General features: G+C 41.7%; 1 protein-coding gene across 2 annotated transcripts in view; it reads right to left on the bottom strand.

Moving 5' to 3' along the window:
- Nucleotides 1-26,403, bottom strand: part of STAC (SH3 and cysteine rich domain) — a 115,265-nt gene that overhangs the window by 62,303 nt on the left and 26,559 nt on the right. For both annotated transcript variants that reach the window (XM_019538110.1, XM_019538116.1), the window contains exon 2: nucleotides 21,774-22,050. In XM_019538110.1, the coding sequence (XP_019393655.1) occupies nucleotides 21,774-22,050 (277 nt within the window). The remainder of the gene's footprint in view (nucleotides 1-21,773; nucleotides 22,051-26,403) is intronic.

Genomic DNA, 26,403 nt, shown 5'->3' with positions numbered 1-26,403 from the left:
TTCCCCTTTCCAGGCCTGGTGTTGAAGGGAGGAAACAAGGGAAGGGCAGGAACAGAGTACAGAGAGACTGGTTTTTCATAAAAGCAGTGAGAACAGCTCCCCAAAGAGGTCCTGTTATGTGCACCAGTTGGTAGCACTGGCAATAAAAAAGGGGGAAGATCCTCAGCTGGCATAGCAGTGGTAATTCAATGGAGTTACAACTGATTGCAGAAGATCCAACTAAGCACCTAAGTCAAGAGTTTCAAAAAGTCAACTCAAAGGTTCACCCATGCCTACCCATCGAATGAATCGGTGTGAATAAAGCAAACCAGTAGCACATCACATAGTGGCATGGTTAACATCATATTTAGCCTCTTGATTCCCCAGCCTGTATGACCATATGCAAGAGACAGCACTCACGCTGAGCAGGGCTGTGACTTAATTTCTGCAGCTGCAGAAAGTCACCTTAAATATTCTTTTATCACATCCTAAAACATCATATAAAATTATCCCACCAGCATTCGCAGTGGAAAGACCAACTTCTGAATACGGCATCTTTTACCCCAAAGAGAATTTCTCCGTATCAGGTGTTGAAGGGCAAACGTGTTTTGTGTCTACCTGTTCTGTAGATAAACAGAGGGCTTCAGTACTTGATGCTGTCAGGATGGCACAGTTCAAAAGAATCAGTTTAACTTATTTTTGAAGACAAGAAATATCACTTCACAAATAGCCCTCTCCTTTGAACAGACTAGTCTTTGAACTCTTTGAACACAGAGGAAAAGGGATCCTACATGTGAATAGCAGAAATGTACAAGGGAAGGTTTTGAATGCTATAAATATAATTTAAGAACTGACAAGGAATGAAGAAAGCAGATAACTTATTTATGGCGATTTGTTATAAAAATGACAGTGTTGGTTTGACTTTGATGTTTTGAGAAGTTTGCACCTTAATTTTTTTTTTTTTTTTTTTTTACAGTTAAATTTGTTGGGAAAGAAGCAAGCAGTGCTGCTGGGAGGTTAGCCTTGAAATACCACTTTTCACTGAATCCTGCATTACATTGTCAAACTGTACAAATCTGCCTGAGCATAATGTAATAGCAATGTATCAATCAGCTGAGGACAGGAAGTTAATGTTTTTGTCAGGGAATTTATTTCTTTTAAAGTCATCTTAAGTTCCTATTCAGACCCTTTCTAAAAATTTGAGATGGAGGTTTCTTTTTAAAATATCTATGTAGAAATAGCAAAAGGAAAAAAAGGAAAGGGGGAAGGGGTTGTCTTGTGTGCAGGCATGCTAAAAACAGAGCATAAAATTAGAACCGACTTGCTAGCAACATAGTTTTCTTGAGAAGTAATGCATTAAGAAAAAAAATGAAGTATTATTTACAGGCAGGTTTTTCTTCAAGGATTGTTTCAGAAAACACACATCTAACTGTTGGACATGTCCTCTTTTACCTTTGTTTCACAAATACACATGTAAAGACAGCATCCTGTCCTGCAAATCAGCACTGTATCTTCTTTTCAGCATTAACCACCTGATTTGGTCTCTAGGTTCAGTATCTGATTGCATCTACAAGCTCTTGAGATAGGGCTTTAGAAGGGAATTTAAGTAGCTCATATGCTATTTGGTGGTCTTTTGTCCAAGGGCAAATTTCACTCGGTCTTTTAACATTATGGTGATAATGGAGCTGATTGTCCCATAAGCAACACTACAGCCAGAGCTGTCCTAGAATTTACATGTCAGCTATAGAGCAGCTTTGCTAAATACTTCAGTCCTTGAAAGGAAATATCCACCTCCACATTTCTTAAAATACCATGTCTTATTTTCAGTCATCTAAATGTTGATAAAGATGTAAGAGCAACATGATAAATAAATTAACAGAGAAATACATTATTTAAGCAAAAAGCCTAGATGCAATACGTTGTATCTAATTTTATACATTTTAAACAAACTGGCATCGATGTCTCAATAGCAGTTCTCTCTCCAGAAAACAGTGCCATATATAAAGGTCTTTGTAGAAGGTTTTTTTTCTACTTAAAAGGAAGGTGGAAGGTAGAGATGCACAGAACTGACATTGAAGTTTATAAGCTGTACTAAATTTGCTGAACGACAACAAATAATAGGTGATGAGAATGTATTTGTACTATGAATGGGTAACCTGATTTAGAAAAAGCAAAACACAACCCAAACCCCTCTTCAAACTAATATGGTAAAACCCAAATGCAAGTTAACATTTTTTAAAATTAGAGGCTGAATTAGGCATACATGTTTGTGGCTTAGGGACTGGTGAAATTCAGACTACAGGATGCCTAAACATAGATTTCACTGTCCTATCTTTAAACACTGCAGCAGAGGTTAAAATATTTTTTTAATTTTCATATTGCTTCCCCAAGGGAAGAAAAGGGGATAAAAAGACAATCGCAGGTGACAGTTATGTCACTGAGCACCTGGTGATCAGATCTTGTGGAGATGAAGGGTTATAAGAACTTGAAGAGAATAGAACAGAAAAGAAGAGGGAACGGGCAAAGAAGCAGGTTGGCCTGGTGGCCCAAATAAGGAACAGTTAAGCACTGTGATTTGGGCTTGATTGGGGCAATATTAGTACTAAAACCCCAGTCAAATGCGATTTATAATTCCATTTCTAGACCAGAGAGTCAGACTCTAAAGGGCAGACTTTCAAACAATGGCTTATAGCTTTTGTAGTCTCAAATTATTTGCACCCATCTCTTAAAACCTGAAAAAAATGGAGCGCTGATTAAGACTTGGCTAAAACTGTGGCTCTTGTGTGTTTTCTGAGATAAGCTTTGGATAAGCATCTGAACTTTCAGAGAAGCTTATCTGTATTGAAGGTTGGTCCATGAAGCTGAAGTCTGGGAAAATAATGTTAGGCAGAAGAAGTAGGTGCAAAATGAACAACAGTGCACTGGCCATGCTGAGAAGAGGGAAAAGGAGCCCCAAGCTGGCAGCAGAACTCTCTGCAGGGCCCATCACAGGTAGGTTATTTTTAATCCCCTCTGCTCTGTTATTAGCTATTAACATGGCTGTTGCTTATACCACTCCATTTTCAATGGATGTGAAGTGAGAGGAAGCTGTGTGCGAAAAGATTAAGACAATTTGACTAAAAAAAGTTGTTTACTTTAAAAATCTGAAACAAACAGCTGGCTTCTCTCTGGGCTTCTGCCATTTCCAACTCACAAACTGCTCTTGGCTTTTTCCTCTTGTGGCGTGAACGCTGCTTTGTCAAAACAACCTGACTTTGTACACCTGGACTTCATTAATACAGGCAGCAGCAGCAGCAACGCTTGAGAACAAACAGAAAAGCATACAAGTGACATGCCTTTGCAACACTTCCTTCCTCTCCATTTTCCCCTATTTTACTGTATCTCCCAGTGAGGTTGAGGTGTGCATTTCACATATACTTCACATACTTAGCACACTGACACAGTCTGGCAACAGGCACATTTCTATCTCAGATTTTAATTTTGGACAGTAGTGTAACTAGGCATGGGTGAATTGATCTCCACCTCTGGGTGCCATTCAAGAGAGGGTATTGGAATGGCAGGCACTGCAGACTCTGTACTGCAGCAGCAGCAGCCAGACTCCCTGCAGCAGGTAAGACTCTCTCCTGTTCCTTGCACCTTCCCCTGTCCTCACGCCCTGTCCCCTGGCTCTTTGGCAGGGCTTTGCCTAGAGTGCAACACTTATCAACTACCCACTACAATGTGTACTCTTCTCTAATTACCTACAGTTGAAGCTAAAGATGATGTGGGCAAGGGAGTAATTTGGCATTGAGTAAGGACTTTTCAGGGCATCACAATCAACAGCTATTCTGGAAAAGGGATTTTAATATTATGGGAAATTCCACATCAACATTTTTTTAATTCTGAATTTGAACAAAATGTTAAAACTTGGACATTTCTTCTGAAACAGCATTTTCAAGGAAAAGAAAAATCATTTGGGGTCCATTGCAACATGCTGTTACAATGGAATCAAAGTCTTGGCAGCAACCTGAGCTGTAAGCAGGGAGCAGTGACTCTTGGAAAAGCAGCTCAGGTGTGGGGCTGCCTTGAGGAGGCTTTTCTCCGTGCTAGTGGCTTGGGGTGGCAGATGGCTGCTAGAGTGTTTGCCATTATAGTGATGCTGCTGGAGCTGTCTTTGGGAGCTATGCCCACTGCAGTGGCAGCACACAGCAGGTGGCGTGGGGGTCGCAGGTAGAGGGTACATGGATGGGGGGTGGGAGGACATGGTGGCGGGGTGGAGCAGAAGAATTAAGAGGGGGTAGTAAATTAAGAAGGAACTATTACTTTTCTCCCCCATTTCTTTTTGTCAAGATAAAAGTAATAATTTGCTGACCTGAATTGTGGCTGGCTACCTGTGGCCACTGCGTGCTGTGAGGGAGGGGTAAGTAGTAAGGAGTGAGTGAGAGTAAAAAAAAAAAACTGCACAGCAGCACTTACTGGTTAAAGGCCAGAACACAGCGCCACGTTGCAGAGAAGGGAATTAATTCGAAGTCTTTGGAGTCTGGCTGTTTGGATGAGAGACCCCACCTCGGCTGGCTTGCTTGCCTGTCAGCTCACTGCAGACAGCATGACAAAGCAGGGAGGGAGATTGAAAAGCTCTGTATCATCAACAGATGCATGCACTGGACACACACCCCTTGCCTCAGCGTGCTAGCCCAGGGCTGGGGGCTGGCAACACTCCTGCCCCTTGAGCAGCCAGTGGGGAAAAGCCTGGGACTGTGCAGGCAGACCTCCCTAATGAGAGAGTCCTGCCGGGGTCTGGCAATGCTCTCCTCAGCTCAGCTTCCTGCAGAAGGGAAGGGATGAGAGGGCTGCTCTAGCACCCCCTAGCTTCTAGCCTGAGCCACTGCAGGCATGTGCCTCAATTTCCTTAGACCAGAGAGAATGTCTGTCCAGTTTCAAATCAGTTCAGGCTAGCCAGGATGGAGTAACCTGCAAAGATTGAATCGATTTAGGCTCAGGCTTTTTGAATGTCTGTCCCTAGCCTGGAGGTCCCTTCCCACCCTACTTCTCTATGACTATTTTATTTCCACAGCAAAGTTTTTAAATATACACTTCAAACTAAGAAAATCTTTCAAAATGAAAAATTTAAACCTTTAGTTCAAAAAACTATAAATGGAATATTTCAACATCAAACATATTCAATGAAATTACTTCCTTAAAAAAATTGCAATGAACTGGAACCATTCCCACGGAAGTCTGAGGTTGATCAATGCATTTTCAGACACAAATTTCACCAGAAAATTCCCATCCTGCTCTATTATAAAATTTTAGATTCACAAAAAAGAAAACTCTAACTAGAGTTATGATCTGAGTGCAGAATTTAATCCTCAGGATACAGTTGACTCTGCAGCAGCTGTAAAGGTTGTAAATGTTATTTCTAAATAAGAAAACCTCTTATTTGTGGAAAAGGTCTTTCACATGGTCACATTACATAATGGTATGTAAGCTCTACTATCTATGCAAGGTAGAGTCTTCTTTACTTTGGGTCAATTCTGAGAGTAAGGTGATTTGAAGAATAAACAGAAATGTTCTTTTGCCATCAAATCCTTTGGCAATTAGTTCAGAAACATGAGCCAGATTATGAAGCCTTATGCACATTTGGTTCAGTATTCAGTAGCTATCCTGCTGCAAACCTCAGGTTTAGATTATGGGAGCATTGATTTGCACTGGCTGCATTTACCCTTGGGGTAAACCCAAGGGTTGTGTCTAGACAAGCGCAGCCCTGCAGCATGTGGTGCTGCAAACATGTCTGTGGCACCACATACTGCACATTCAGGTGTTCTCCATACTTCAAGGTAGAAGGCTTTGTTTAACCCTGGGAAATCCTGGGGTGAAAAAAAAAAGTGCAAAAATAACCACAACAACAATAAAAAGTGGGGTGGCGCATGCATTGATAGCACACGCCACCCCAACCAGAGCCAGGCTCACTGGAGCCACACTCTGGCTGCTGCCCAGGCCTTCAGCAGCAGGATCGCTGCTGCTGGAGCCCAAGGAGGCCCCAAGAACTGCAGGTTAGGTTGCTGGTCCCAGCCTCCCCTACTCCACTTGGGGTAACTTGCCATAGGCTAGAGAGCACGTGGCATGAGCATTCCCTGGGGACATGTAGCAACAGCACAAGATGTGCCACTTCCAGTTGTCCCTGGGGAAACAAATGTCCACACTCATGTGGATGTGGCCAAGCAGGGCAAATTATTTTTTGTCTTCTTCTCCATGCTTGCAGTTTGCATCAGCACAACAATATTAGCTGCTGGCCCACAGACTGAATCACAACTATAGATGAGGGGTAAAATATACTGGTGAGCAGGAAGGAGGGAAGTTGTCAGAGTTGTAGTCTACTGGCTGGCCCTTGTGATACAGCATAACCATCAGATGAACTTGTCCCTATCGTGGTAATTCAGAACACAAAAGGCTTAGTGCATTTGTTTCAGAAATGGACCTCTTGAGGGATGGCTCTGGGCATTAGGAAAAGGGATTATCAAAACTTTTCAAAAGTTCAGGCGGACTGATTGGTTTGTAGAAAGGGCTTAAGTTTGGCCTATATTCCTCCATAATTATAAGCAATATTACCCTGCAAATGAGCTCACACTTAAAATAGTTATTGCTGCAGACAGACTGGCAGTTTTCAAAGAGCCCATGGGAGATAGGCACCCAAATCCTATTAAAATTCAACTGATTAATTGCCGTAAGCGCCTTTGAAAATCCTGGCCCTGGATAACAAAAGGATTTGGCTCACTCTTTCAAATATGCCCCAGGATGATTAGCTGCAATGGTATTTCAAGGAGAGTCAGCCAAATTACTGTTTACCATGGGAAGTAAGGTGGGGTCTTGTGCCTTTTTTGCTGGTGTTCTTTTGGATGGGTCTGTGGCTTTATGCATTGCCCATGGCTACAGATAGAGCCAAAGGCTGAAAAGGAACAAAACCAGAAGACTAGATCACAACAAAAAAATGCTGGCATCGTAATACTGGTGGCAATTGCTTACTCGTTTTGACACATGCCACTGAGAAAATAGCACTTTACCATTCCCCTATAAACAAGCCTACAGAATTTGTCCCCTGATGCTGCTGGTCACACCTCCTCTCTTATTTGCTCCTCTTGAATTGTAGTCTGTGCATATTCTTAAAGGGGCATACAAAGTGTTATCAGTTATGCAAATCTCTCATGCTTCTTAAAAGCTCTAGGGCAGCACAGAATCTATTTTGAGCTTCACATGTCATTATTCTCAGTATGTGTGAGATTTTAATGCTATTGAAAGGCACTGCATCCACAGCACTAGAGAGGGAAAAGGGGAAGTTTTCTCTGTATCTACAAAGCTGATGCAATAAGCGTGATGGAAGTGCAAGCTTTCCTCTACTGAAGCCAGGTACAATTACACTTTTACCAGTATAAGTCATCAGAAAACAGTCTATACCAGTAACAGAATAGAAGTTTGGCACAGACTGGTTTAAAAATGGCAGAATCTGGTCTAAGAGTCTCCCCTCCCCCCCGCAAAAAAGGGGGGTGAACATGTGCTCTTCTGTTTGCTATCAAACTAAATTATGCCACTTATAGAAAACAGTGCAATTTAGATCAGTTCAGCCTTGGGCTTTTTTAATGTTTGTACCTAGCCTTAAAATGGTTCAATTCTAATCTTGACTGACCCACTGTAATATTCATGTACATTCATTCCACCGCTTCCTGACTGTGTTGGTCAATAAGGAAACCAATTATAACTACAAAGGAAGTATTAGTTGCAGTTTCACAGTTAAGACTAAACTGAGTCTTTTACCAAGTGCACTTGCATCCCAAATTCCCAGTCTCCACTTTATAGGCATAGTAGTGGGGAGAGAAAATATAGGGACCCCCTGTTTTTCCTGATCTCTTCTATGAAACAGAAAGCAACAGATTGTAAGTAGAACGATGGGTTGGGAGAAAGGCCAGTACTGTTGCCAGTAGACTATAGTTCAACTGGGCAGCTGGAGTCACAGCCCTCCGGTACATATACTGTGGTACACAATTAAAATTAAATGATGGTGCAAAACAGTCCCTTTAAGAACAGAAGAAAGCTATGTCTGTCTAAGTTTCCCTTGTCCCCGGACAACTTAACTAACTTTCCCACGTTAGCTTTGTGACTCTGAAAGCCACCCCATAGCTACAACTTCTAAGCTCGGCACAGAATTCCAGGCACTACAAATCCATTCATACTGCAAACCTGGACTCAATGAATATTTTTGCTCCTATCTGTGTGAACTGGATATATTCAGATCTCTTAACCCTTTATCTGGAATTATTTTCTAAATAATGTCTACAAATAATTCCTGGCTTTCCAAGAGAGCTGCTTGATATTGGGCTTGCTTTTGAAGTTGCTTGTACTGGAAACATTCTTTGCTTCTCTCCTTTAATTAGATAAATGTAATTCTATCATATACAGCATAGAAAACCATAGTGAAACTCAAAGCTTTGTGTCTTCCTAGATCTATTTATTTACAATACTGCTTACATTTATGCAATTCCTTTTACATAGTTATTTTTATTGGAATTAATACTATAACACAACAATGACACAAACCTGACCTGTCTTTGGAAAAGAGATAAGGAAAATAAGTTATACTTTTCAGGTGGCGACTGAAACCTTGAAATCTTTTGTTTTTGAGGTACCGCTTGCATGTAATATGGGATGCTTGGAGCTATAGATAAGCTATAGTCAGAATGGGTGTTAGCAGAGAAATGATTTAAAAACTTCATAAAAGTCAACTGTATAACGCATCCTCAGAGTATGTGTAGGGATAGGCTATTGACATGAGTGTAGCTGCTTTTTCCCCACCCCATATAAATAGACATGTCAAAGAAGGAAAGACTTCATAAGCTGTGACTACAGAATTTGCCAGGTAGTGGTGCCTAAAACATGCTCTCCACAGGCTGCCTGCTAATCTGGAAGCAACGTAGCCACATTCACATGGTACGATAGGTGGGCTGATTAGCCCCGACGTGGGCTACCTGGCATTGTCACTCAGCAGTGACAATTTGCCACCTGAAGTACCATGCAGATGCCGCCACACCACTTCTACACCAACAAATGTCCAACAGATTAATGTGTCTGAAGGCACTGCTGCCTTGAATAGTAAGATTACCAGATGGATGCCCATAACTTGCTTATACTGAGGTACCAGTTTAGGATGCATATTGACAAGTTTCCAGGAAACAATGACCAAAAGTTGGAGCTGCTTGCATCTACTACTGGTAATGTGGAAACATGCCAGGAGAGCAGAGAACCTTAGTATGCTGTGCTCCATGTTGACAAATTGGTCACTGCATCTCCAAGCCATGTTTCTGTGTTTATGATGGTGGTAACCACAAGCTCTCATCCAAAACCTTGAGGGCTGTGGATTTCCCATGCAACAGTGTGACACTGTTTTCTTTTAAAAGCTGCTTTAATTGCCACGCTTTATTTCTTGTAAACCTTAGTAATTTGACATTCCTGTAGATTTTCTCTTAGATGACACCTTCATCAGATGCCAGAAGCAGTTACAAATCATCAATATGATTAAAAGCTTTGATGGCCTACACAATATCCTATCTGTTGGGAGAAAAACTGTGTTTACTAAATGGTCGTTCTGAAGACAGCTACATTTACTTTGCTGTACCTGAAAGCACTTGATGTCCTCATTATGCTCAGAAATATACAAACCAGTTTTTAAATTTTTGTTCTTCTCCCTAGAGTATTTGAACTGAAGATTTCCACTATGTTCTCCTCTTGCATGTCGCAATGTTGCTACTGAGTGGTCATGGGGAGAGCAAAAGCATATTTAAAAAGATTTGTTTCAGCAGTGATGGTAGCTTTTATGTAGCTTTGGTCCAAAGTACATTGCTAAAATCACTTTGAAAGCTGACCCTAGATAACTTAATGGTTATCCATTCTAACTGTAGATGAAAGACAATTAAACTTTAATTACAAATTTCTGTAAAATTTACAATTTTTTTGTAAAATTTACAGTCAGCTTGAAAATATGCAAAAGATGCTTGGTGCTATTTAAGGAAAAAAAAGAATTTGCTGGGGAAAGCTTCTATCTCCCTCTCTAGGCTAAGCAGTTTCTGATTATCTAATTTATTGATAAAATTCTAAGCATCTCAGAGAAGCATGATGTCTTGAAGGATAAAAAGACTCAGTTTGTTCTTCATCATTTGCTTTAAGAACTTTTTGATGATGAGAGTGGCCACGCATTAGAACAGGCTGCCTAGAGCAGCTGTGGAGTCTCCATGCCCAGATGTTTTCAAGAGTCAAGGTTAGGTCAACATTTGGCTGGGATGGTTTAGTTGGGACTGATCCCGTCTTGAGCCGGGGGCAGTACTAGATGACTTCATGAGGTCCCTTCCAGCCATACTTTCCTATGATCTCTTCCAGCTTGGTATGTTTAAATTCCATACTACCAAAAAGAAAGGTTCATTTCATTCTGAGGTACTTTACAACCCACCATGGTTCATTTTTCATCTTCCGACTTCCTGAAATGGACAATTGCTTATTTCTGTGACCAGTAGGAGACGTAGATACAGGACTGGAATCAATTACTGTAGTTCTGGGGTAGATTAGAAAGAGTCCAGCTGGTATAGGATATAGACTACTACATTTAACTGCATACTATAGAGTATAACTAATATATCATTTAACTTTGTAATTCAGTGAAACCACTGAACCTCTTGTATTATCAGCAGGAAAGGTTACTGCTATGTATAGTCATAATTCTAGCAAAATCAAAGACTGTTACAGCATTCATTTCAAGCTAACCTGTTCTGAAATTGCTGTTCTGCATCAGGCTCTGTTGGTGAGCTTTAAAAATGCTTAACATTTATGTTCCCCAAATGCTATAACAGAATACATCAGCCTGCAGTATACAGTAGGATTAGGATTTTCAGAAATGTTTAAAGGAGTTTGGTGCCCAACTGTCACTCAAGAGTCCAGAGATAATACCTAATTTCCTTAAGTGCTTTTGAAAAAAAAAATCTCACTCTAATTTCTCCACCCTCTTGCAATATCATATACTTATATATCACACACTTATTATTTCATATGTATATAATATGTGGAGATATGCATTCACACATATAAATTATTTTCTTTCAGCAGAAAAATAGGCTTCAGTGGCTCAACTGTCCAAACCAGCACCCACACAAGTAGATCCATTGGGCTGGATCACCTCTTAGGCTCATTCATGTACAGAAGCAAACTTCTGTACATAGCTCTCCCCTAGTCTCTAAATGAGGAGACTGTCTAGCTCTATGGACTATCTACCCTCCCACTTCCCCAGAGTAGTATCTTTGTTGGAAAATGGTAAGAAGGTTGGGTAAATTAGAAGACCAGACAGTGATGATGGACATGGAATGAGCCTAGAGTACATATTTTTCCTTTGTCCCTGATAATAATAGGTAGAAAGATAATATTGTACATTCAGGGCAGAAAACGCCTGCCCATCAGCTTTCTGAGACTAGGAATCTGAATAAGGACTACGTGAGCATGTAATGTTCTGCTACATGAGGCATTTAATTAAAAAGCCTAAATTCTGCAAAAGCAAAAATCAGTGGATTTTCCTAAGGTCCCTGGCAGATGGTTAAACAATGGTGCAACTGGGAGTAGAGGAAATTAATGCCTCATGCCAAACATCACATCACCTGCCATGCCAAGCATGCATAGCAGGGGGCATGAGGTTTGGGAAGGGGTATAAAATTCCTCAAATCTCAATTGTGCCACTGCCAGCCTGCCCCCAGCTTGATTCTGCAGATTAGGCAGGGGCAGCTCTGTCCTGCATTCAGGGTTGCCCCTAACCCCCTGCATATTCCTGACCTGGGGCTGTTGGGGCCAGGTCCAATAATCAGCTGATTGTCAGATTGGCCCCAACAGTCCCAGGTGGATTCAAGACCCTGGGCTGACAGAGCTAGGTCTGATAATCAACTGACTATTGGTTCAGCCACAGGGCAGCCCAGCTACACTCATGATTTCTAGACATCCTGAGACATCCTGGGACATCAGGATCCTGGGACATCAGGAAATGGGGACTGGGGAGACACTCCTACATCCTGGGGTCTGAATGCCCTGGGATGTTTAAAATGTGCAGGTTCAGACTGGCTCCCTGAAACCTGACATTTTTAAATGCTGTGCCATGCAGGCTCAGGAGTTGCCCTTTAGCTCCCTCATCCAGGGGACCTTGCAAGCTGCCTTCCCAGCAGCCAATTGTCAGCATCAGCTATACATTCAGTGTATGGCACTGTACAAACAATCCACAAAGATGTTCTGTAACTTTGTGGCTGATCTGCCACTTCGTGGCACCATAAATCAGCTGAATATGTAGCACTGTTACTATTTATGGTGTGATTAACACATTTATCACACAATAACTGGAACGTGAGCCAGGGGCCTCATTCTTGGAAACGAAATCAAGTGCATATGAAATCATGAACCATGTGTCTGCCTGTGCACGAACAAAGTTTTTAGATCTCTTTAAAAAAAAGTTAGAGGCATTACAGAGTACACACAGAGCTTACATTTCTCTCATCAAGGCAGACCCTTCAGGTCAATTTAACTCATGATCATTTCCTAAATGGGAACTCCCCCTCTCCCAAGACTAATACGCAAGGGTCATAGTTTACTGAAAAAAGCCTACTTCCACAACTGAAGAACCAGGTCATATTTCATATCATGTTAAGACCTGATGACAGCGGCCAAATTCAGTGACTGCAGTTCCACTGAAATCAGTGCAGCTGGCCTACATGTGTTCATGCTGCATCTGAATTGGACTCCATCAGTAAGTGAAGTATGGAATTTAAAAACACTTTACATTTTTAAAAGTTGTTTTAAGCCTGTTGACTTTCCCTCATAGGGAAGAATCAGCTGATTCTTCCATTCTCTCAAAAACAGTAAGCAGGTCAAAATTCAGTTGGTACTTGGATGCGAGACCTCCATGAGGCTGGGGATTCAACACTTGTCACTCTTGCCTTTGGAGCAAATTTGAAGGAATGAGACTACAAGTTGATGAGGACTGTGTGGTATCGGGCAAACTGTTTGAGGTGCTCTTTTCTAAATAAGTTTCAAAACGGAGGTAATTGTAGGAACTAAAAACTGGAGCACCGGAATTACTCCTTGACCACTGTCAGGCTCACAACTGACTCATTGGAAAAGCTGAATTGGTTCATTTCCCAGGATGATGGTGAACCTGGATTGTGTTAGATTTTAAAATAAATTCCAATTTATTTTAAAATGCTACTTTACTTTGGAAGGAGTTTTACTTTCACTTTGTGCAGATTTGAAAACTTTTTCAGGTACGAGGCAGTGGTGGATTAAACTCTAAGCTAGGTACAGCCATTAAACTTTTACTGGTAAAAATGAGTGGAAACTGGTCAATACTTGTAATAGAACATAAGTTTAGCACACAAAGCTGTTTGAAAAATGATGGAACTTGGTCTAAGATTTGTCCTCCCACCAAAGGATGAGTGTGTTCTGTTTGCTACTGATCTAAACTACACCATGCACAGAAAACCGTGCAACTTAGATTGATTCCACCTTGGGCTTTTTGTATGTCTGTACTTGGCCTCTGTGCCTATGTTTGCATTAATTTATACAAGAGTGAAATAAGAACTTGGTTTAATACACAGAACACACTTTTGCATTACATGGAGCTAAACTTAAAAACTAAGGGCACCTATATACCTGTTCTTGGGTGAGGGTGGAGGGTGTTTTAATTAGCGATGCTCTCTGGAGCCACTCTAAATTAAAACACCTGCAGCGTCTCATGCATTCAGTGTCCCACATTTCAAAATGGTGGCGGGGCACTTTAACTACAGCTTGTTTGACCAGTTTTAGTTAAAGCTCCCCCACCGCCATTTTGAAACACGGGGACACTGAATACATGACACGCTGCAGCATGCTGGAGCCTTCCAGCAAATTTGAGTCTGCTCCAATGCCTTCTAATCAGAAGATGTCACAGTGCCCTGTAGGAGGAACTAGCTGTCTTAATGGCAGAAAACACTACTGTCATAGTTGCCACAGAGATCTGACCTGGTCTGACTACCAACAAATTGCTGGAACAACCAATTATTATTTTTTAAATTGTGGAAGTTATTGAAACCTTCCATTACTTAATATGGCAGATCCAAACATAAAAATAGAGTGGATCCAGGAAAGGATGAAAAAGTGGCTGGTAGAACATAATCCTAATCCAGAAGTAGAATGGTTTTGAACCACTATCTTTTTTTGTTTTTAATTATTTCTTGAGATGGTGGAAAATTAAGATAGCAACGTCACAGAAAACCAGATAGGGAAATGTGTGATGCTGGCCATTTTTAAAAGACCTATTTATTTGGGTTGGGTTTGAGAGAACATATTTACAACACATTTGGATTGGCTTGACAAAAATTCAGAACAGGTGCTAAAAACCAAGCTGATACATCTAAACTGGTATCAGAGGGGTAGATAGTGCTTGTATTAAAATCTTCAGGGATAGGGGGCTAAATTGAGTTACAAGGTGACTTTTTAAAAGAAGCTCTTCCACAGGTCAAAAACAGTGTTTGTTTTTTCCCTTTCTGGCTGGAAATTACAACAGCAGCATTAATCTATCCCCCAGGTTACAAACGTGTGGGAGAACCAAATCTTTTCCTGCAATGAGTAAAATGTTGAGAAGAGGCTTGCTGATGAAGCAGGGTTTTTTAATATATTCTTTTTTATTATGTACTTAAAGTTAGAACTGTGCCTGTCATAGGACCCACTGTAAATGAGTATACCATGGATATTTCAGCATCCATTCAGAAATTATTTACCTTGTCCTCTCCATATATTTGCAGGATATTAATTCACCATCTAACTATTGCCCAGTGACCCCTAAATATGTGCTCAATCATAACAGCACACAACTTTGTGAAGGATAAATAGACATCTGTGCAGAAGGCATAATTGTTTACATTTAGTAAACAAAAATGTATGAAGTGTTTTAATGAACTCAATGCACTCAATGTTTAATGAAAATTCATTCTCAAATTGTTGTTTATTTAATTAATTAGTAGATTGAGGACTCTTGTAATATGTTTATTTCCCGAATGTAGGTGGTAAATCAAGGCTGGAGTTAAGGTTGTTGGTGGCCTTCAATTGCTACATTTCTAATAAAAATTAATTTATAATAGTGTTGTTTTAAGTGAATATCTATTTGCTGAATAGGAAGCTGAAAAAAACAGTTCTAAAAAGACTGATTTTCATGTTGGATATTTTTAAAGCCAAGTTAGCTTAATTTCTTGATATTTTACATATATTTGACTTGGATAAGAATACATTAATCACATGTACTATGCATGGAATGTGTGGAAAATAAGATTTTTTCCATCTGAATCATTTCCTGCAATGAGTAAAATGTTGAGAAGGGGGCCACAGATGGATCGGGGTTTTTTTTTTTTTTTTTTGAATATGCAATGTTTTCTTCCAAGTGTAAAGTACTGACATAATGTTTGCTTTCAAGAAGTGTAAAGTACTTTCATGATGACTGATGGCACACCACAGACTGGAAGAAAAGAATGAGAACATGGTTCTGATCACCATTTTTTAAGCCTTTAAGTTGGATGGGGAGTTAATTTTACAATTCCTGTCATCATGGGTGCCAGACATTTTTGTTCTCCCTTATTTAATATCAATTGATTTATCATATTCTCCAAAGAAGGGAAAGTCTAGGTAGGAAACCAATTGGGAAGAACAGCTGAAATAGAGGTGGCTGAACTGGTCTGTAATGTACCTTTTGAAGTTCATCTAATTTTCTCCTTGTAATGGTTAAGAAATAAATGAACCAGTAGCACCTCATTTGTTCATATAATGCATTGCAGCTCGATCAAGTAAAATGGAAAACACTTAAAAACACACTCATAGACAGAGGCCTATCTGTGTATTACTGAGATCTTTTCAAGCCCACACATACTTTGATTTTCAAGCTTTCCCAATATTGCAATCAGATTTTTTAATTCTGGTCTCTAAGGTCAAAGTTATGGGAGAAGACGCGGCCTGACTGCCAGCTTAGGAAAATGTGACCCATTTCATGGAAGAAAAGCATATAATCCTCAGCCCCAACATCTACAACACTCATTTGAACCATACCTATTATGGTATGACAGGCCACTGGCTGACAGAGGGAAATAATGGACATGACCCAAATGCTCTACACTATGGGCTAGATTCAAATCCCACAGATGTTAAAGGGAGCTTTTCTATGGACTTCACTGTGGACTTTAGGTCAGTGCCTACTTGGAAGTCTGGCTCAGTGCCTTCATGTTGAATGAAATCCTACACACAGGCTAGCAGCAGCAGCCACAGCCATCACCATTTTTCCATACCTCTTGCAAATTGGCACCCAGAGTGGCTGCCCCAGTGGTATAGTAACTAGACTTCTTTCCCCCTCTCTATGAAGGTGACTACAGATGTGAATTCAGCAACTACTAGCACTAACCCATCTTTGCTGTATTCACTCTTTACATGGTTAAGAGGAGTTTCTCAAAGCTAGGGCTTATGGTTTTATCCAATACTGCAAGAAAACTCCAGCTCACTGCAGATATATGGTCCCTGCATCCGGTAGTGTCCTCTGGAGTCTGAAAGGTTCTCCCCTATTGACTCTGACAATCAGCTTTTCCTTCTGTGCCAAATCCTCCTTTTGCTTAGAGTGGTAACACTGTAGCATAAGGGAATTGAGCAAGTGGGAACATTTGGCCTATTGTCTTTAAGGCTGGGTTTAAGATGTATATTTTTTTCTATGTGAATTTTATATTTCAGGTTGCTTTAGGAAGCAATTTGGACTGCACTGCATGAAAGGCACTAAAGAGAGTAACTTTGCAATGTACCAATCATGGGGAACATCCTCCTCTGTATGTTGAAACCAATTATATGCATTTGACCTTTATTGTATGACTGTTCTGTTGAATGGACAAACAGAGGCAATAAAGGGACTGCCCTGAATCCAAAGACAGTTTAGCTAATTTTATCTTATGACAAAAAGCAAGATGAGGCACATATTTTTGTAGGATGCTAATGTTTCATGTTCCTTTGCTTTAATGTTGCTGTCACTGAAAAGAGCAGCATAGAGAGCCTGCTGTCTGTGCAGTAAGTTTCCTCTTAGCTCTTAAGCCTCACTAAGAGTTTGACATCCTGACAAGACAGAAGCACGCACTGCAAGATCATGCTGTGCACAGTACATCATTCAGCATCATACCAAGCAGTTGTTCTGTTCATAGTCCAAGTGGCTACTTAACACGAACCTGGAATCCTTCTCAATGACAAAAATCAATCCCTCTGTTGTCTTGCTAAGATTTTCCTGGACTCTTCATCCTAGTGACTGTTACCAGTCTTCAAAACATTATTTTCAGCCCTCTCCATCAAAAAAAGAATTTTAAGCCAGAGAATTTTAAGCCACTGACCCCTAAATGTCAGTGTTTGTGGAAAATCCTGGATAAAGGAATGAAAGGTATTGAATAAAAATTCCCAGCCACTACTGTCTATGATAGGTTGACAAGAGCTATTTCAAGATGCCACTGGACAATAGGATTGATGCGATTTCCTGAAAAGCTGCCCGATTTGTTTCAACATCTCCAATGAACAGTATGTATGCAGGCTATCTGGCTTAATTGAGCTATACTAAATATTAAAACCCAATTAGCACATGCAGTCCATAATGCAATGGCTATGAAATTAGACGTGATTCTTGAAAGAAGCAGGGAAAGGGAATAGTGTAATAGAATAGGTTTTCGCATTTGATAATCAGAGTACCTGAGCAGTAAAGTTGGAAACACTCTTTCCTTTACAACTCCAAGGGGAAAGACCCCAACAGCTGTGTGGCAGAGGCCAGAGTTATTCACCCGGCTCAGCTGGCAGCCTTATGAAGCAGGTCATATTAGCAGGTCATATTAGCAGGTCATATTAGCTTCCACTCAGAAGGGGAAAAGATTTTTATTTGCAACAATAACAAGAGAGCCAGTATGCAGGATAGGAGGCCCTACAGGGAGAAAAGCCAGCTCAGGATACAGCAAGGCCCAAACAGATGGTTGAAAGGCATGGTTATGCTCCAGGACAGTCATGTTGGAGTTGTTGCACAGAAATCCAAACAGAAGCAAAGGAGATAAGATACGCAAGAAATAGCTGACGTGTGTACTGGGGTTCCTGCCAGGTATTAGCCCTGCGGCAGTGTTTTGCTCTTGCATAGTTCAATTCAATGGGTCTGCAGCCCAGCTAATCACTCACAGTATTAGTGAGCAACAGCTAGAAATGCAAAGTTGGGAGCAAACTTTGTTCTGAGATTATTTAATTTGGAGCATAAATCTTTGAAACTTATTTGACAAAGCCACTTTGACAAAGTTTTCAGGCTTGCTTGAGAACAAGCCCTCTCCATTCAGATGTTTATCAACCATCCTTTTTTGACCCTTGATCCCTGGTGTTCCCTATCCCCTTTTACCTCCACTTCCAAATCTGAAATGAAAACTCTTTAAAGAGAGGGAAGATAAACCTGTAAATCATACTTCTTTCCTGCAAAACCCTGAAAATATTTGTTTGATGATGTGCATTTTTAATTGCCTTCAGCTCTGACCTATAAAGTTAATTGTAGTTTCATAGTAGCTAGGGTCAGGAGGGACCTGAAGAGATCATCTAGCCTGACCCCCTGCCACAGGCAGGAATGAATGCTGGGTTCACAAGACCCCAGACAGGTGATCACCTAACCTCTTCTTGAATTTATGCAAGGTAGGGGTGAGGACCACTTCCATAGGAAGTTGGTTCCAGATTTTGGCCACCCTAACTGTAAAATATTGCCTCCTGATCTCTAACCTAAACCTATTCTCCATCAGCTTATTACCATTTTTCCTTGTCACCCCAGGTGGTGCTGGGGAGACAAGGGCTCTACCTATTTGCGGTTGATCTCCCCTGATGAGTTTGTAGGCAGCCACCAGGTCCCCCCTCAGCCTCCTCTTGCCGAGGCTGAACAGGTTCAGGTCCCTCAGTCTCTCCTTGTAGGGCCTGTCCTGCTGCTCTCTCACCAAGCAAGTGGCCCTTCTCTGAACCCTCTCCAGGCTGGCCACATCCTTTTTAAAGTGCGGTGCCCAGTACTGGATGCAGTACTCCAATTGAGCCTTACCAATGTCGCATAGAGGGGGAGTATCACCTCTGGACTGCCTTGAGATGCATTTTTGGATGCATGACAAGGTATGGCTGGCCTTGCTGGCTGCGGTCTGGCATTGGTGGCTCATGTTCATCTTGGAGTCAATGAGGACTCCAAGCTCCCTTTCCTCTATGAGCTTTCAAGAGGGGAACTCCCCAGCCTGCATGTATGCTGTGGATTCCCAAGCCTGTATGTATGCTGTGAACTCCCAAGGTGCAGCACCCTGCATTTATCTACGTTGAACCCCATCCTATTCTCATCTGCCCACTTTTGTAGTCCATCTAAATCTAGTTGCAGCCTCTCTCTCCCTTCAAGTGGGTCCACCTCGCCCCAGATCTTAGTGTCATCAGCAAACTTGGGCAGCGTGCTTTCCACCCTCTCGTCCACGTCACTGATGAAGATGTTAAACAGTGCCGACCTGAGGACCGAGCCCTGGGGTACCCCACTGCTCACATCTCACCAGGTTGAGTACGACCCGTGCACCACTACTCTGGGTGCACCCCATTAGCCATTTTTTTTACCCATTGTACTGCGTAGGCATCAATGCCACAGTCGCTTAATTTATTGATGAGAATGGGGTGAGAGACAGTGTCAAAGGCATTCTTAAAGTCTAGAAAGACTATGTCCATGGCAACACCATCATCCAAGGATTTAGTCACCTAGTCATAAAAGGCAATCAGGTTGGTCAGGCAGGACCTGCCTTTGATGAACCCATGCTGATTGCCTCTGAGCACGATCTCCCCTGCTGGCCCCCCACAGATGTGCTCCTTAATGATTCTCTCCAAGATCTTCCCAAAGACCGAGGTGAGGCTTATAGGCCTATCGTTACTTGGGTCCCTCTTCCTCCTTTTTATTAAAAGTGGGGACCATGTTAGCTAGTTTCCAATCCCCTGGCACCTGGCCAGAAGACCACAAATGCTCATACAGCCAGGCCAAGGGCTCCATGATAACCCCTGCCAGCTCCCTTAACACGCTTGGGTGGAGGGCATCTGGACCTGCAGATTTAAAAATGTCTAGCCCTTCCAGAAGATCCCTAACTACATCTGTGCTGACCCAAGGTTGTCAGAACTATCCCTGCAATTGTCCCAACCACTGGTAGGTGGGATGTCCTGGTCCATGTTCAAGAAAACAGAGGCAAAGAAACTGTTAAAAATATCGTCTCTGTCATCTGGCGTAGCCACAAGCTTACCATTTGCCTCTTGCAGGGGCCCTACATTGCCTCTTGCCCTCTTCTTTTTCCCCAATGTACTTGAAAAAGGACTTTTTGTTGTCCTTAATCCTGGACGCTAGCCTGAGTTCCATCTCTGCCTCGGCCTTCCTAATAGCCCTCCTACACTCACAGGCTGAAGGAGGTGTACTCCTCCTTGGTGATATCCCCTTCCTTCCACTGGTTGTATGCCACCTTTTTAGTCCTCAGGCATTGCTGAATGCCCTTGCTGAGCCAAGGGGGTTTCTGAGCACTCTTACTCCCCTTGCTTCTCTCAGGGACTGTTATCCTTTGGGCCTGGAGGATTGCCCCCTTAAGGTACGACCATCCCTCATGGACTCCCATCTCCTCTACCTTCTGGGCCCTCAGTGCCTCCCTCACTAATCTCTGAAGGTCATTGAAGTTGATGCTTCTGAAGTCAAGAGGTTTAGTTTTGCTATAAGCCCTTGACACCCTGCGCTGGATAGCGAATTCCAGCAGGTGATGATTGCTACTGCTCAGGTGGTCAAGGACAGTCTCCTCACCAGGTCATCCGCAGTGGCCAGGACCAGGTCCAGCAAGGCATACCCCTAGTGGGGCTGTGCACCTCCCGGTTAAGGTGAAGGTCTTGTAATACAGCCAGGAACCTACGCAAATGGTCAGACCTGGCTGTCTGCTTCTCCCAGCAAATGTCTGGGTAGTTTAGGTCACCCATGACAATGATATCCCTTGACCTAACTGCCTCCATAAGCTGACCAGAGAAATCCCAGTCCAGCTCTTCCCCTTGGTTGGGTGATCTGTAGTAGACACCCACCATAAGGTCCCTTTTGCCATGCCCCCCCTTCTAGTTTGACCCACAGCGTCTCCGCCCGACCCTCCTCTACTCCAAAGCCAATCCTTGATGATGCAAGTTGCTCTTTGATACAGAGCGCGACCCCCCTGCCTTTCCTCTCTGTCCTGTCCCTTTTATATAGGGTGCATCCCCGAATGAGTTGGTGTTGTATAGGCAGCCTTTGGGAAGCAGTCAGGTCACAGTTTAATTTCACGCTACAGTCAGGAGTAGGTTGCAACCAGAGTAGCAGCACATTAAAGAGCAGTGAAAAACCATGGAGCAGCTAATTTTACTCACAGTACAATCAACAGGACTTTATATGATCAACAGCAGTAGTTGGTGCTATGGCTAAAAACCTAGCTTCTGATTGGTAATACCCTTATGTCAACCTGTGACACCTACTTGTGTCCTGGGGATTCATCTGTGGGCTAAACTGTTACCTTTTTCATGCACACACCATAAAGTTGCATGAGAACTAGAAAACTGTTACCATTTCAACAGACTGTCTGATTGGGTCAGTCCTTGAGGGTCCTCAAGAACAGTTTTGCAGTCACAGACCCTGAAAGGGTATGCAGCATGTTCTAATGAACACACACACACACAACTCAAGCAGCACTTACCAACAATCATGTGGTTGCATACATCACAAAATGTGGGTTTTTTGAAGATGTGCTCCTGAAAAACGTGAGCCTTGTTGTTTTCTGCCTGCTGTTTGACTTTGGTAGGGCTGGAGGTCTGGTTCTCTGAGCTGGGGAGCTGGCCAGTGCTGGTGCTCACCTCAGGCGGCAAATCCACTTGCAACTTCACATCACTGTTAGTCCTCTGAAAGAAATTGTCTGCACTCTTGCTTCGTAAACTTTTGGTCTTGAAAGAAAGCGATCGCTTCAGTTTCTGCAGCTGCAATGCAAGGAACAAGACAGTTGTAATAAATTTGACAGCATGGTGGGGTTTTTGGGGGGACAGGGTTGGTGCATCGATGACTTTGTCTATCCATGTAATCCTCTGATGCTTTTAGAATATTTTGAATGGATTATTCCATGGATAGGACTGGCATGTAATGATTCTTCTGCAGTGAACTACAAAGTTAGCTCCAGAATCAAAATAACAGTTTATGAATTAAGCTTGAAGTCTGTTAATAGAAAACCAGTCACTCCAGTTGACTTGACTGGAGACCTCTATTGCTGTCTTATTTCAGATACAAAAACAAAGACATTACAAGCACTAATGCACGTACATCCAGAATATAAAGGAGAATATATGCTGCTGTAAAATTAAAGTGCCAGTCACCTATGAACAGGCCATGAGCAGCCCATAAAGCCATTTTAACAACAGCCTTTAAATGGTGTTGCAAAACAGCTGAATTCAGTGACATAAATTAGGAATATTTTAATGTATCAGTTTACAATATGGTGCAGAGAAAGCGTTTATTGTGGCATTGTCAGTAAAAAAAAAATTCTTGATTTGGCAATCTGCAAGCTTTTTACATTTATTTTACTGACATACATTTTACATAATGTAAATGTAACCCTTCTTCAGACCCTGGACTAAGGCTGGATTCAAATTTAAGGTTTTGACACCAACTATAGCAAAATGTCAGTCAAAAAAATTCTTGGGTTGGCAACCAGACCTGATTGCAACAATCATTTTATACCATACTGCCCAACCCCAAAAAGCACCTTTCTCCAACACCTGCCACTCCTTGGCTGCACATGTTACCCCTGCCAGGCCTGCTCCCCTGTCCTGGCACAAACCCCTAAGGACTCTTGCCTGCCTGTCTGCAAGGTGAGCAGTGTTACCAGCAGGGCTACAGCAGTTACACCTGGCTGAGGTGGGAGGTAGGAAGGAAACTAGAGACACTCCCATGAGCCACAAAGCTCTGACAAGAGCACTGTGCAGGGTTTTGCAATCCTAGTTAGATACCAGATGGCATTGCCACACTGCAACTCTCCTTCAATAGTGCCTTGATCTTCTTTCTGATGGAGCTTCAGTCAAGCTTTGGTTGCTTAGGGTTTTTTTGTGGTATTTTTTTTAATGGATTTTATGGATTAGTTTTTCTAGTTTTTTGGTTTTTTTTTAAATGGAGTGTCTATAAATGTATGGACCATTGGCAACCCTGTTTTATTGGCTTTGATACTTGAAGTTCTAGTTTTTAAAAGAAAAAAGTACTAAAGATCAAGAGCTATCATGTCATTTAGTCATTATCAGGATACTGAACAGCAGATGAAAGGCATCATATGCTCAAAGTCATACAGTGTTACTTGCCTGTAGTTCAGGCTGCCTATTGTACCGTGTCAGTGCTCTCTCCAAAGGATTAATGCAGATCTGTCAAGGGCACCAGGTGAGGCATAGCAGCTACTGTTATAGGCATTAGAGTTTGCAGGTTGACAAGCTCTGCAGTCTAAAGAGGACAAACAGTCGGGGAGGGGGGAAAGCATGCTAAGAAAAGTTAGCCTGCTTTTACATCTACTTATCTCTAATTTACAGTACCTCCCTTTCACCATTCATGCTACATCATTTCAAATGGAGTGAAAATGGAGATTATTCTCCTGGCCAGTTTGACATAGGAAGGATATTTTCCATGTCAAGCAGGAGATGGTCTGTGGTAACCAGGAACAGTTGTTTATACCAGCAACTATTTATACGGGAAACACTGATGACTGGGTGCAGTTGTTCAAATGAACACATAGGAAAGAGGTCACATACTTTTCTCAAAATTTGTGGTTGCATTTTGTAACTCTTGGGGTTCTGTTCTGCCCAGTTTCCACTGTACATTGTCCCCACTTATTAGGACGCCTTATAAATCGACAGACACTTCATACAAATGATGCAGGGTAGCCTCTACTCCACCCTTTACAAAAATGTAAAACAGAATAAGGCAGCCATCTGAACAGTCATTGTAAATACACAGGAACTTCTTCTGGGTTTCCCAGTAGTAAATCCCATCGGTGTTATTGCCTTACCTCATCTCTCCAGTTAACAGTACTCTAGCTTGTTGTACTGTAAAAATTCTCAGCACCTCACTTCCGAACCCTTCTATTTAAGTAGCTGCTTCTCTTAGGCTAAATTAATGAATTAACCCAAGAGATCCCAAAGTGTTGCTTTCAGAAAGCATTTATTTCCTGACTAATAGCAAAGACTCAAGGATGTTCACCGAAGTAAAAGCTCTTGCTCACTCCCATTACTCACTGGTAGAAAAGAGAGATGAAATGGTTAAAGATCAAGCCCAAAAGCAACCTAGTTGTGGATTTCTCTAGCTACATTAGCAGAAGCTTAATACTTTCAATCACTGCACCTGTGAAACACAATATCATCACACCAGTAAAGTATGTGACACCCTCCTCCTCCCCCTCCCTTTCCCTTAAACCACTGGCACCTGAGATTAGAGTCTCTACTGAGATTACCTCATATCCCTAGTGACAGTTATGAGCTCAACAATAATTCACCTCCTTGCTATTGAAGTGGCTCTCACAGAAATCAGACCTAATTAGTGCAATGAAACACAGAGAATTACAGCAGCACAAAGTGACTGTAATGGCATTCATTATTGATTTGCCATCCATTTCTACAGTGCCACATGAAGTTAATTAAATCTCAGACATGACTATGTCTGCAAGGGAAAGAAGACTTAGCTATAAAACACAGTATTTATTTTAACCACAAAACAACTGCCTTGCTAGTTTGGCAACAGATTGAGAGGGATTGATTTAATCTTATTATCTCAGTCTCAGATACACTGTCATTTCCACTGAAGGCATTTTATTGCCCAGGCAGAAAGACCCACAGTTTTAAAAGAACGCTGTATTGCAACCTCCTGTTTTTTGTATGAGTAAATGTACGCATTAAGACTCACATAAACTTGAAAAGTGCACGCACCAAATGGTAGAATTCACGCCCATTTGAATTTGGCGGTGCATGTTTTGCACATGTGAATTTTCTTGTTTTATATGCAAATAAGAGGGTGAAAAAGATATCGCAAATTATTACATACATACAGTAGTGAACCCACTCCAATTTTTTTAATCACCTTGTATTTTGTGGCTTGAATGATGTGCTTGTGTAATATAATTTTCAAATAGTGTGTAAATGATACCCTTCCGATCTTATTACTGCTTAGTATCCACTTTGCAGAGCTACATATGACAGCATAATGGGAGTGATCAGTGAGAATTCGGTATCATGTTTTAAAAATTTCAGGTCACCTAAGTACTATTCTGTTACCAGCTAGAGTGAAGAACCTGGTCCATCAGAGAATCCTTATGCTATAGATATTTAATAGTCTATCGTTACTTCTTATTTGCCTTTATCTGAGAGAACCCAATCCAACCAAAAAGCTATAAGGAGGCAAAGTAACTACAGACTTTTGGTGAAAATAATTCAAATAGTAAAAATATAAAGTCTCAAATTAGCATTATGTTGCAGTCAAGCCAGCATAGCTTTAAAATTAAACATTCTACTTCCCCTCTATTGTTACAATTTGCCATTGTTTAACATAGTTCTTTCTGTTGCAAACAAAGCTTCTAAAAACGTGTACTAAAAAGTCCCCATGCACTGTCTGCCTGATTTTGATCTTACTTATACTGATGTAATGCAGCTGTGATACCACTGACTTTAATGGAGCTAATGGGATGCTCAGCTGGTGTGAAATAGGAATCAAGTCCTGCACATTTATCTCTCCAGAGGAAAGAACACAGTCACAGAGTCAGGATTCCTAATTTCTCTAGAGAGTCAAACCCATAACAAAACACACCAGTAAACTCTGGATAGATCTAAAGACCACTGAAATCTCGATAGTTCTGAGATAGGGCCAAAATCATGGAGGGGAGGGAAACTTTGTTCCTAAATCAGCCAGTGATACTTTTGGTGGTGACAGCAAGAACTCGGAAGCATCATCACCAAGTCCAAACATTCAAATATCATGAGAGGGGCTTGAAAAAATAATAAAATAATGAGACTTGCTGAAATAAAGATTGCCAATAGGTTAGACCATAGATTTGTATAGGCTGGTTTGGGTATGGCTGACCCTGCCAAAGGCAGGGTTGGACTAGATGACCTCTGGAGGTCCCTTCAAGCTCTACTTCTCTATGATTTGTAACCCGGGCGGTACTCCAAGATGCACTCCCTCTCCAATAGAAGGGATCAAAGCAGGTGCACAAGCGCTGTGGGAGGTGTAGGGGCTCTCCTCCCCCTATAGAGCAGAGCCAGACCACCAATGGGGACTTAACCATATACCTTTTAATACTGGGAACATAA

Source organism: Crocodylus porosus, unplaced genomic scaffold, assembly GCF_001723895.1.
Source record: "Crocodylus porosus isolate Cpor-Errol unplaced genomic scaffold, CroPor_comp1, whole genome shotgun sequence".
Lineage (NCBI taxonomy): Eukaryota > Metazoa > Chordata > Crocodylia > Crocodylidae > Crocodylus > Crocodylus porosus.
This window is presented reverse-complemented; position numbering and strand designations above follow the sequence as displayed.